This window comes from Urtica dioica, chromosome 3 (genome assembly GCF_054948205.1).
Source record: "Urtica dioica subsp. dioica isolate 48M chromosome 3, U.dioica_male_clone48M_v1_H2, whole genome shotgun sequence".
NCBI classification, from domain to species: Eukaryota; Viridiplantae; Streptophyta; class Magnoliopsida; order Rosales; family Urticaceae; genus Urtica; species Urtica dioica.
The window spans coordinates 4,208,049-4,221,803 of NC_142758.1; the positions used below are offsets into that span (position 1 = coordinate 4,208,049).

At 34.2% G+C, this 13,755-nt stretch overlaps 1 protein-coding gene and 1 non-coding gene across 2 annotated transcripts; one reads left to right on the top strand and one right to left on the bottom strand.

Annotated features, from left to right (window-relative positions):
• Positions 1-4,562: 4,562 nt before the first annotated feature.
• On the top strand, positions 4,563-7,418 carry LOC149402153 (vacuolar iron transporter 1-like). Its single transcript, XM_089608755.1, has 4 exons — positions 4,563-4,910; positions 5,390-5,475; positions 6,577-6,691; positions 6,916-7,418. The coding sequence occupies exons 1-4, from the start codon at positions 4,690-4,692 to the stop codon at positions 7,211-7,213; spliced, it is 720 nt and encodes a 239-aa protein (XP_089464881.1). The 5' UTR covers positions 4,563-4,689; the 3' UTR covers positions 7,214-7,418.
• Positions 7,419-12,423: 5,005 nt separating this feature from the next.
• LOC149402154 (small nucleolar RNA R71) lies at positions 12,424-12,530 on the bottom strand. Its single transcript, XR_016296241.1, has one exon. It is a non-coding gene; the product is annotated as a small nucleolar RNA R71 (small nucleolar RNA).
• Positions 12,531-13,755: the final 1,225 nt, after the last annotated feature.

Genomic DNA, 13,755 nt, shown 5'->3' on the forward strand with positions numbered 1-13,755 from the left:
AGGCTTAAATGAGATTTTAACCATTATTTTTAATTCTAGTAGATACGTGAATTAAACTCTTTTATAATGTCCACCATTTCAAATATACTAGTTTATTATATATTTGTTCGTATGAATATAAATGAATTATATGAAAATATTCAATTTTAATTTAATATGAAGAATTATAGATTCTAATAGATCTATCATTAATCGTAGTAGCTAAATAAAAAAAATTATCGTCTTTTATCAACAAGTAAAAAAAGTTAGGATTTCTAGTTTAATAAAATATCATTGATACATATTGATTTTATAGCTTTTACAAATATAAGATATTATTTATTATAAATTAGTAAATATAACAGCTAAGCGTAAAACAAATCAGAGAAGAACTTATATATATACTATATCTCTAAAAATTAAATTAAGAGGGTTTTATGATTTTTCTGACATATTAATTGAGTTTTATGTATGATCATTTATTTTATTATATTTCTAACTTACAAAAAACAAGAAAACTAGGTATGTTTATATTTTTCTAGAAAATAATGATATTGATGGAGAGAAAATAGAAAAAAAAATAATACTCTTAGTGATTGTGTTAAAATTAGGCACCCATATACATTAATATTACTCTTAATCCTATATAAAAAAAATGCGTAATCTAGCAACGTAGCCAATTTCAGACATGGTTTTAAGGATGTAGCCAACGTTTGAAAATTTTGTAATTTTGTAATAACGATTAGAAAAGATCGAAAATACCGTTATGTAATATAAATCATAGAAACCAACTACTAGCCAACGTTTTAGCTAACAAAAACTTATCGTGTCTAAAATAAACGGAAATTAACCCAAGAAAACTTGATATCGCAACTGATTAGACTATAAAAAAAGATCAGAAAATATTATGGAATAAAGGGGATCAAGTTAATGTGCATTAAAGCTGCATTATTTGGCTGCGTTCAAACAAAAATTTAAAATGCAATTCATTATTAAAATTAATACAAAAATATAATAGGTAATCGTGTAATAATAACTACCCCACTTTCTCTTTCTTCTCAGTTACCGAAAGTTTCTCTTCTAACGTCTGATATTGCATGTAGAATAAACGGAAATTGATCCATAAAAACTTGCTTTCGCAACTAATTGGACTACAAAAAAGGAAAGAAAATATTATGGAATAATTCAAGTTCACGTGTATTATAGCTGCAGTATTTGGCTGTGATCAAAACGTTGGCTACATATTTATGTTCAGCCGATTTTAATAAATGTTAATGTAGTAATTAGTTAAATTACTAATAAAGTCACGTCATCATTTGTGGCTACATTTGAAATTTTAATGAAACGTTGGTTAGATTGCAATACCAACGTTTCAAGTGGTTTAGTTCGTATAATTTTTCATAAAAAAAATAACAAATTCTTTTATTAAATTTTTTCAGCTAGCCAGGTGAGGCCAATTGCTCGGGGTCCAAGGAGGGAGATTGCTCCAGGGAGATGAAACCCCCGGGAAGAAAGAACTAGCAAAGATAATTTATCACTCTATGTAAAAAAGAAGCTATCTTTCTAGAAAAAACCTCCAGCAACAAATGACTAACTACTAACGTCCTTACCATGATTTACAATGCCTAATGCTTACAACAATTGTCATTCATACTCTTGCTAGAGTCATGATGACTGAAAAATATATATTTGACGTAAAAAAAACTCAGATATATGAAAAAAAAAATAGTATCTTCAAATCCATTGTCCAACATTGTTAATGGAAAGTTCCTTTGGTTGCCTCAATCTTCCATCTTCACCAAAAGATTTCTCTAAACAGTACTATGACCAGTTCAATAAAAAGAATAACACCAATCTTCTTTGGTTATCAAAAATCAACTACTAGATAATGATAACACAATTTACTCAACATACCGGATCCACGCGCGCGGCTGTGCTCAGGTGGGCATCGGTGCGTTCCACGAACAACAAGTACATGAACCGGAGGAGGTCTGATTCTAAACAATAACCCTTTGCATCATCAACAAACAATATATATGATTTCAACGGCGACCTAGTCTGCTCCATTGACCAACCCATAAACTAGATTCAATTTGGCAGCGCCTAAAATCGCCTAGTCTATTTGGGTTGTTAGATGAGAGCTGATTAACAAAATGAGCATGGCTCGCCCTTTCTATGAGATGACCGAACAAGCTTTCATATCCGACTAAGCGAAAATGGACGGAGATTGAACCCTCACCGTGAACGCTCTAGCGACACGATGAACGCGTACGAAGCCAAAGCGTGTCCCTCGCGGATGACCGACACGATGAACGCAATCGTATTGGAGACCAGTGGTTGAACGACAGTTTAATTATTTATGTTGAGAAAGAAATTTTTGATTGTATTGATAATGAAGTCATTATAGATCGTTTTGATAAATTAAAAACCCGTCGTGGAAATATGTAATAATTTTATCGAATTTGATATTTTTATTATATATTTTGTATCTTTAATTTTGTTTAATTTTTTTTTTGGTCCCCCCTTGAATTCAATTCCTAGCTCCGCCGTGACTCACGGCGGGAGAATTTGGAAAAATCCATTTATGTTTTGGGTTTTTTTTTGTGTTTTTTAGGTTAGAGAGAGAGAGAGAGAGAGAGAGAGAGAGAGAGAGAGAGAGAGATGTTTTAATTTTTTTAAGGAGGGGAAGGAAAGAAGAGAAACAAACTGAACTGGGTAGAATAGTCTTTCAGAACTAATTTAGTAATAGATGTGTCAAATTTAATGGTTTGATTGGTTTGTGGTAAGTGTACACCAAAATATAATATTATTGTTAACATCCCTAAAAACAAGAGAAAATATATAATGATTTTGGGTTTAAAGGCTTGTGTCTCACCCACGCCTAATACTTTGTTATCATTACTTGGCACAGCACGTGTGCTTAACACACACTGAAGTTTTTTTTTTTTTTTTTTTTTTTTTTTTTTTTTTTTTTTTTTTTTTTTTTTTTTGGATATAAAGTGCACCTAAGGGATATATTGATAAGAGTAAATGATTTATATTACAAGAATAGTGTAAAGGAAATTTAAAAACTTCTACAGGAAGAAGATGAAAAGCGGATCATAAATAATCATAAATACAACAAAATAACATGTGGGTTACCCGTCTATGCAGATAATCAGTCATTATTAGATTACTACACGAATCATGAGCGCAAACGTACGCCGGTCTTCGCTTGTTGTAGATGGCGGTTTTAATTAAGGGTGTTGATCTGAAAAATTAGTACAACAATATCTCACGAACGACACAAGGTACCGAGAACGCAGTCTCGAGAAATCTGACTGTTTAGGCGAGACTTTTCCAAACTACAGACTAATCTCGTCGAAGAAAGAAAATAAATGAGGGTGTCGAAAGGTGAAGATTATGACTTGTGTGCTTTCAAAGCGAAGTGTCCTTTTCCGACGAGCTCCTCTCCTATTTATAGACGTTTTGAGTCGAATACGTGGAGTGATCAATCCGGTCTTTGAAGGTTAACAAATAACCGCTCCCAATTCGTGTGTAGTGGGTGGTTGTTCTTTGTGTCCTCGGCATAACTGTCGAGGTGAACGTTTTATCTTTATTTCGATTATGCACACGTGTTTTGCTTTGTTTTGACTAGTTTTTGACCTATCATCTTCTCTTCTCTTCGAAGTTCTGCTCGGTAGGGGTCGTTCCTTAACTATCATGAGTTCTCGGGCCTATTTGACTCGAACTTGGTGTTGGATGCATCTTGTGCTCGAGACTCCGAGTAGCTTCATTTGCCAGTTCGGTTTATGTGCGTAATAAAGGGTTTTGCTCAACTGAGATCCATGAAAAAAAAAACAATATTTTAGATTTGAGATTTGAGATTCAGATATAAATAAATAATAAAAACCATTCCGATTAAAAATCGGGAGGTACAAAACTCAAATCTAATAAATCTGGATTATTGAAACATAATTAAAAGAAAAAACAAAATATGAAGAATAAAATAAAAAATAAAAATACATTCTCCTAAGTCAAGAGTTCTACATTGGTAGATATCACCGAAGTGTGTGTATCTCAAAAGATAAGTTTTGATTTTTTTGGAGAGAGAGCGCGGTGACTAGACACCCGCTTAAGCTTCTGATATGTAGTTTCAGTTCTTTTCTCTTTTGTCAATAAATAAAAAAGAAAATATGTTATATTCTCATGAATCATGATTGAATATAAGTACACAAATATTTGCTTTCGTTGATTTTCTAGTTTCCTTCCAATTTTGCGTTTTTAGTAGCGAGTAGCGACATTGATAAATTTTTTTAATTTTTATTATTATTCCTCTCTCAATTTTTTAGGGCCCGAGAATTGGGCTGTTGGGGCTCTCCTCTTCTCACACACTAGCGAGAAGACGACAAACCCTAATTATTAATTACAACATTTAAAGTATTAATCACAGCTTTTGGTTATTCCGACCCCTGAGTTATTGGCAGCACAATCGAGGGCCAAAAATTAGAATCTGCGGAGTGGTGGACTAGATGTGGACCTTTTCTCTCGACCTTTTGTTCTACTTTAAAATATCTTTTTTCTTTTTCTTTTTCCACACTCCCCCCACTTCCCAACCCACATCATTGTATATTGTAATTATAATTAAACGGAATTTATCGGCAACTGAAGCGTCTTTGGTTCTCTATAAATCCCTTGGCCTCCCATTTTATATTATTATCAGTATTTGAAATGGACCCAGAGAAACAGGTGTCGCTTCTTCACGACCATGAAGAGAAGCACTTCATGTCCAGCGACGTCGTCCGTGACGTCATCATCGGTGTCTCCGACGGCCTCACTGTCCCCTTCGCCCTCGCCGCCGGCCTCTCCGGCGCCAACGTCGCCTCTTCCATCATTCTCATCGCCGGCGTCGCCGAGGTAGCCGCCGGCGCCATCTCCATGGGCCTCGGAGGGTATATATATGCATGCATATTCTTTATTTAGTGTATATATATATATATATATATATATATATATATATATCTCCGTTTTTATTTATTTGTTTCATTTCGTGGTACAGTGTAGCTGAGGCTACTATATGCCTTTGGTTTTATGATTATATCTTAAATTATGGGAAATATTAAGAATTTGACAAACTAAAAGGCGTGGAGATAAGATGAAGAATATATGCTTGCTTGCTTGGGCTATATAAATACACGTAAATTAAAAAAAAAAAAGGTGTAGAGTTTTAGGTTCGCTTTGCTAGAAAGAATATTGAAGAAAAATTGAAAAGTCTGATTTTAATTCACTAATTATATTTGTTTTAGGAAAATCAGGAGCAATAATTAGAGATGTATAAACAAATATTTGTTATAACCTGACGTATTTGAATATAAATATATATATATATATATATATATATATATATATATATTATATTATATTATGGCAGGTATCTTGCAGCTAAGAGTGAGGCTGATCACTATATGAGAGAGCTGAAGAGAGAACAAGATGAAGTAGTTGCAGTTCCTGACACAGGTTAATCTTCATTGGGGCTTTCTAAAAAAAATAAAAACAAAAGTAATGTTCATGAGTGTTTACGGTACATATGGTAGCAAAAAAATATATACAAAATTATCATACCATCTCCAACCCGAATCTAACACTAAAAAAACATATTCTTTATAAATCTATTATTTTAATAATTTAACAACTTTTTATATATCACATTTTAGGTCACATATACTAATACCATTTATATCCAATCATATTTTTTTATTCTTATCTAGCTTACATTAATTTTAAATAATTTAGTAGATTCTTAAATATATTTGAAATCTCATAAATTATATATTTTTGTAGATAAACACACATTACATATAACATTTAAAATTTAGTTATGCGAATAATAAATTATATATTTATTTAGTTTTCTTGTATTGTATTCTTGACAATCTATTTTTAGGCTTTTATTTATATAGTTATGCCATGTTGTTTATTGTAAAGTTTGCTCGTAGTGGATTCCATATTTTAAATTACTTTGTTTTACTATTGCCTATCATATTAAAAGTTAATTTTTATACGTCAAATTCTAATTAGAACGATATGATAATTATTTTGGTTACAAAATAATATAATTATTGATAAAATGTATGAATTATTATAATTTTGGGGTTGTTTTGATATTAATTAAAGTTATTTAATATTATTATAATCTCTCTCTATTATAGATGGTGAATAGTAGAACTATAAATATGGAGTTTCTATATTCACAAACTCTATAATAGAGTGAGAAATAGAGTTTGATTGGAGAACATTTAATTAACTTTATTTTGTCACTTCTCACTCTATTATAGAGTGGGTTGGAGATGCCATAAAGGCGAGTAGAAGTGAAAGAAAAAAGATAATAAGGTTTGTTTGTTTGTTTGGAGAAGCCAATTCTCTCGTGTCTTTAACTGTTTTCTGTTCGATGGTTTGTTTGTTTATCGTATTGATTAAAATTGCCTAAAAACAATCGGTTGTTCAACAAGTTGTTTCATCAACTTGTTGAACAACTTTCTTAATCAGGTTAAGTAATTTCACAAACTCATTTAAAAGAACCTATCGTATATAAGATGTTGGTTTATTTTGAATATGCAGAGGCTGCTGAAGTGGGAGACATACTAGCTCAATATGGAGTAGAGGCACATGAATATGGACCAGTTGTGAGTGCTCTAAGAAGAAACCCTGTAGCCTGGGTTGACTTCATGATGAAGTGAGTACAATTGCTTCAGTTGGTTCGATACAAACACTGTCAACTAAGTCACATATATATTTTCTGTATTGGAGCTTCTGGTTAAAATGTAATCTAAATTCAGTTTGAAATCTATACATAATACAGCGTTTTAACCGGCTGTCATACAAATATTTGTGCGTCGTTTTTTTGAGTTGGTCTTATTTATCATTGAACTAGTATCTTTTGTTCCAATTTTTATGTAGGTTTGAGCTTGGGTTGGAGAAGCCCGATCCGATGAGAGCGTTGTGGAGTGCATTGACAATAGCAATTTCTTATATATTAGGAGGACTAGTCCCATTGTCGCCTTACATGTTTTTTCCGGTCGCTACAGATGCTTTGGCGGCCTCGGTTGTAATTACTTTGGTGGCGTTAATGGTCTTCGGCTTTGCCAAAGGCTATTTCACCGGAAGCAAACCCTTCATCAGTGCCCTCCAGACCACCTTCATTGGAGCCGTTGCCTCTGCCGCGGCTTATAGCATCGCCAAGCTTTTTCAAGCTTGAAATCGACAATTATATATAATTCGATTTTTAGACTTTATTAATGTTTGAATTGTACTTCCTATCTACTTCCTATCTCATGGTAATATGAACTTACGATACTGTGTCAATTGACATATAGAGCTGGATTTGTTGCCCAAATTACAAGGAGATTTAGAACAATTGAGCCTTAATGCTCGCGCTTTATTGAGGTACTTTATTTTGAATATGTTTAAATGTGGTTATAAATTACAGGGTGATAAAATCAAATTTCAAATAAATTTTTTTTTTTTTTTACTTATAACAAATTAGAATTGGTTTGATAAAAAGTCAGATAAGAAAAAAAAAACCCTCACAAACTTATGCGTTATGATGTTAAATTATCGTCAATTTTTTCTTTACGAAAACTTAATGCAATGCAAAAATATCTTAAGAAGAGTTCTGTTATACTATCAAAGTGTGATTTTCAATGATTTTGCGTGACGTGAGGTATCTCTACGACGGAAAATATTCCCTTCGTGGTAACATGTGTGGTTAACAATGATTTCGTCGTGGCGAATATATATCACGTTATGACCGGAAGTGCTTCCACAATGGAAAATATTCCCGTCGTGGCATGAATTAAATAAAGAATAAAAAATAAAAAGTTTCCTCTCGTGTCGTCGCGACGAGAAATGATTCCATGATAAAAGAGTTTCTGTCGTGGAATTAGTAAAATTTTGTCGTAACGGGATACGATTAGAAGATGAAATATTATTCCATTGTAGAATGAGTAAGTTCTCTCATTGCAACGCCAAAATTTTCGTCATGACGAAACGGTTTTACAACAATTTTTTAATTATTTTTTCGCAATGGTATTCATTGGCATCGTGACGCCAATGAACTAATGCCTAGGGATAAAAAAAAAACCTAAGTTTTTTAAATTTCTCCCTCTTTCTCATTTTATAGCAGTAACGCCTCTCAAGAAGGGTAGTTTGAGCTCCGCGTTGATATTCAGAAGTTCGAGCTGGGACTTCAAGGCTACGTCGATGCTAACAATGGAGGCGACATCGACAACAGGAAGAACACGTCCAGATAGGTCTACACATTTGGAGGGACGGCTATTTGTTGGGTGTCGAGGTTGTAGAAGGTTGTCGCCTTGTCAAGCTGCGAGGCAGAGTACGTGGCTATCACTGAGGCTACAGAGGAGATGATATGGATTCAGACGTTTCTACACGAGCTGGATCAAGACCACGATGGGAATGCGCTATACATGTTAGTAATATTGCCCACTGAAGATAATAAAATAAACATGAATGATTACTGAATTTGATAAGAAGTTTACTTTATTAGCATTTATGATTAGTGGATTGTTTTCTAAATAGAATCAATAACAACTATCATCCATAACCTCCGTATTAAACTGGATTACATGTTGGGCATCTAAGTTTGGACGGTGAGCTAAAACGTGGTGTATGATTGATACATGCTTGGATAGCTGTATCTAAAATCATATATATGGAACACAAGTGAAGGTTGATCATTTGGCGGAAGCATTCTATACTTTGGTAAGTGTACAACCTGGACAGACTTTGGTTGTTGATGTGTCGTTTAAATACTGTTACGATACACTAAACAAGGTTGCTATGATGGTTACAATGAGACTTAATCTAAATTCTGAAGTGATCACGGACTTCTAGGTTATATTATTGGGCTCTTTGACTCATTTGTTAATGGCTACTATCATGCCAAAATACTTATGTCTTGGGAATTCAGGATATGATATGAGTGGAAAGTGATTCACAAATACGAAATCCAGCATTCTTGAAAGAAGGTACATGTTCATTCACCTACGGGTTGATTCCAGAACAGATTGATTGTGCACACTTTCGTAGTAAATACGTACGAAAGAATCTTTCGCTAGGGAAGCAACGGTGCTTAGGGCTCATATGTATCAAGAATGGCATAACGGAATAATTGACATTTCTCGATACGAGTTGAACCTCGAGGATTGAGATCATGTACTACTATATCAGTGGAGTATCCCCAAGATTGACGAATCGATTAACTTAGAGAAAGGGTTGTTTTGTCTATTTAATCGGATTTGTAGGATCTTCTACTACTAGGTTCAAAGTCCCTGATTCGGCTCTGATAAAGGTGGATAAAAACTCTCTAGTAATAATGAAGATTATTTATTATTACAATCTCACATCTACTAGGCGGCATTCATTAAGAAATTAGTCTATTTGGTAAATTAACTATTTATTGTGGAATTAATTATTTATTGTTGGATCAAGTAAATAATTAAAGGGCAGTATAGCGAAATAACCAAAATGAAACTATAAAATTTGTTATTAGCCTATGTTTCACAACTTTTAGTGAAATAGCCAACAGACTTATGTGGCAATAATTAAGGTCTGATTTACCCTTATTTATTAACAAATTCGTCACTTTCTCTCTCATACTTTTTTCCTACATTTTTTTTACATAAAAACTTCAAAAAACCATATCTAGCTCATATGAACTCGAAATTGAGTGATTACAAATCCTACGGATTCGTGACGCCGAGATCTTCAAAAATAGATCCATTGTGTTTGATGAAAAATCATGTTTAATACCATAGATGTAGAAAAATCACGTTACTACATTAAATATGGAAATAACTGGAAATTTTTGAAATTATAAAAAAAAAAAAGGAAACGTAACTATGATGCATTAAACATAATTTTTCATCAAACACAATGGGTCTATTTTTGAAGATCTCGACGCCACGAATTTGTAGGATCTGAAATCACTCAATTTCGAGTTCGTACGAGAAATATACGAATTTTTGAAGTTTTGATGCAAAAAAAATTATTTGAAAAAAATAGGAGAGAGAAAGTGACGAATTTGTTAATAAATAAGGGCAAATCAGACCTTAATTATTGTCACATAAGCCATTTGGCTATATCCCTAAAAATTGTCAAACATAGGCTAGATTCAAAATCACATGTTTAAAGTGGCCTAGTTACTTACAAATCTCATAATTAAATTGAATTTTAAGTTGGGCCTTATAGACACTGTAAAATTCGAAAATTCCTTGGCTCATGACCTTATAGTAGGCGCCTACTTTAGGGTTTAAATACCCAATATTCTCTCTTTAATTACTTGCTAGATTTATGAAAAAGTAATCAGGTAACTAAATAAATAAGAGATAGAATAATAATGGTTGAGATAATTTCTCTCCATTAAATATGGAAATAAGAAATTCCGATTTATTCTCTATCATGAATATATTCCTAATATCTAGGAGAATAATAATGATAAAGATATTATCTCCATTAAATAAGGAAATAAGATATTGTCCTTATTATTCTCAAATATCTAGATTCCTTAAATATAGGAGAAAAATAAGGAAATCTAATATCCTAGATTCTGATATGATGGATGAGAGAAAAAAAAATAGAATTTGTAGTCAAGATCCAATGGTTCGTAATTAACTACAAAATAGTAAAGAATATAGGAGAACAAAGAAACCCTAATGGCTTCCTAGAATATCTCCATTTTACCACTATAAATATAGGTCAAGGAGAACACAAAAAGAGATAGAAAAAAAAAAGCCAAAATTTCGCCCAGCATCACTAAGTGTGGCCGAATTTTTTCTCTTCATCTCCCTTGAAATTCGTGATTCCATTCCCATAAACACAATATGACTTGAGTCTCTAATTCAAGTCGTTGTGAGATAATGAGAGTGCCCACAATTTCTTCTTATTTCATCCGGAGATTACGTTTCGGAAGATTAAGGTATCATCTCTGGAGATCCAAACGACGAGAGTCCTGTCGTCGTTCTCGAAGATTAAAAGCTTGAAGATCGAGTTATTGGAGCTCAAAATGGGATCTTGAAGAACTCAATTGAAGGAGTCAGTAGCAGATTGTCAAACATGTAAGTAATCTAAAAACTCATCTTTTAATCGGTTACTTGAATTGCTCTCTAGTTTATTCTATTCAAATTTACAAATCTAGATCTTGTTTTTATAATCGTATAATTAATTAGCCTGTTAGCGTAGTTATTTATTTTCCGTACGATTATAGGGATGTTTAATTCCCAACAATACAGTGATAGCCAAAGTCTCATTCAGTTAAAAAAAAAACTCAGTGTATCATGCATTGAGGATATAAAAACTCAGTCTCATTCATTGGGTTTTTCTAGAATATGGACGAAGCATCTACAGCTCCGATACCAATTCATCAGATCGGCATTGGAAGATGGAGTGTTGGTGCTTGAGAAGATCGCATGAAGTCAGATTACAGCTGACATGTTGACGAACTCAGTGCCATATGATAAATTGAGGTTGTGCTTAACTTCAGTTGGACTCCTTGCACGATGATTGGAGTCATCACTGCAAATTGGAGACAAGTGAAGGGATTAGTCTCCAGGTGGGAGATTGTTGAAGGTGTGGAGCCTAAATGGTCACTGAACTGACGAGCTGAAGACCGGTGCCAAGCTGACGAGTTGGAATGTTGAAGACCGAGGTCGATCAGTGAACTGAGATTGATTGTCGAGCAGACCACGTCGATCTGAAGACCAAACGACAATATGTATGTCGTTTTTTGTCAGAAATTAGGTCAAGGGTATTTAGGGTATTTAAGGCTTCTCTGTTGCCCTAGATGTTTCTCTATAAATATGTTATCGTCGTCACTTCAAAATTCAAAATAAAAAAGAGAAGTGAATGACCCCTTTTAGAGACGAACTAGGTCGTTTTGCTAAGAAACCCAATGAAGAACTTGACCATATTCTAGAAACGCCTAAGAATTAATTCCTTTCATCAGCTTCTACTTCTTATTCTTCTTCTCATCCGTCCTCTCTTATCTCATTGGCAAACAATTTCTTCAACCCAATGGCACACATTGAGGAAAATCATGTCGAAACCCTTAACGAGTACTTACATCCGGTGTGAACTGTTGTCCCATCATGCATCATCTTCAATCCTAACATGCCGAATCACGAGTTCAAGCCTGGCATGATCCAACCTTTTCCAACTTTTCATGGGCTAGAAAACGAGAATCCATATGTGCATGTTCGAGAATTCAAGGAGACAGTGGCCACTTTCTATAACCGTCCAGATGCCGCTAGCGTCATGAGGTTGAAATTTTTCCTATTTTCCCTGAAGGACAAAGTGAAGAGCTTTTTGTACTCTCCAAGACCCAATTCTATTGGAACCTGGGAGGAGATGACTATGTTTTTCAACAGGTTTTTTCCCAACCATAAGACTAATGGTCTAAAATGATAGATCTCAATGTTTAACAAGAAATCCGGTGAATCACTTCGCTACGCTTGGGATAGATTTAAAGATCTGTTGAACATGTGCCCACACCATGGCTTTGAGAACCGATTCCTTGTGAGTTACTTCTATGATGGTCTTACTAGTGATGAACGCGAGTCAATTCAGTCTATGTGCAATGGACAATTCTTGAATACCTCGATGAGCTAGCTTAAATGAATTCCTTGTGAGTTACTTCTATGATAGTCTTACTAGTGATGAACGCGAGTCAATTCAATCTATGTGCAATGGATAATTCTTGAACAAAGACCCCGATGAAGAGATTGAATACCTCGATGAGCTAGCTGAAATGACTGATGCTTGGACCGAGCTGAATCCCACTGAAAGCACTAATAGGTCCCGACCACTAGGAGTATACCAATTAAAGGAGGAGGACAACCTTAAATCCTAAGTTGAGAATTTGACTAGGAAATTGTAGGTCCTCAAGTCCCAAAATGATAGAGGAATCCATTCGGTCGCAAAGTAGAAGTCCAAACTACGTGCTTTGTTTGTGGAAGCTTCGATCACCGACCTCGGGATTGTGCATCATATGCTGAAATGAGTGGAGTGTATGAGGAGCAATGTGATTCCCTTGGGAATTTCAATAAACCTTATTCACCCACTCTGAATCATACAATTCTGGTTGGAGGAACCACCCAAATTTCAGTTGGAGGAATAACAACCAAGCCCAATCTTCTGAACATCAATGGAAATCTGGGGCTAATCCACAACGATCGAATGAGGCACCACATTTCAATTCTCATCCAAATGGAAGCTATTTTGAGGATACATTAAAGGCATTCATGTTGGCTTTGGTGCCCAAAGAAGAGTAGTAGTTATAACTTATATACATTTGATGCAATAAAGTCTCACGAAAACTCTTGCTTGTAACAGCTGAATAATTAATAAAGAGTTGAAACTTTCATTCATTCTTCCTTGTTTGTTTGAAGCTTTATGATAAACATTTGTCTTTAGTCCTTAAACAAACCTAACAACAAATGAAGAGTCAAATATAGATTTGCATGAACAAGCTCTTCATGGTTTGCTTAAAACAGTATATTCATAATCTAAGGATCAAATGACTATTGATCCCAGTATGATTGTTAAGAGAACCTGTTGTCGCACGAAAATGAACAACGATTTAAAGCTTCGGGCGGTTCAATCCAAGGCCGGACCAAGTGGCCGCACCCGAGCCAAAGGTGTGAACTCGAAAACCTCGAGCTGGGTTTTCTCTGATCAACACACCTCTCAGAGAAAAGAAGGGGTGATGAGGAGGAGTGACCGTGC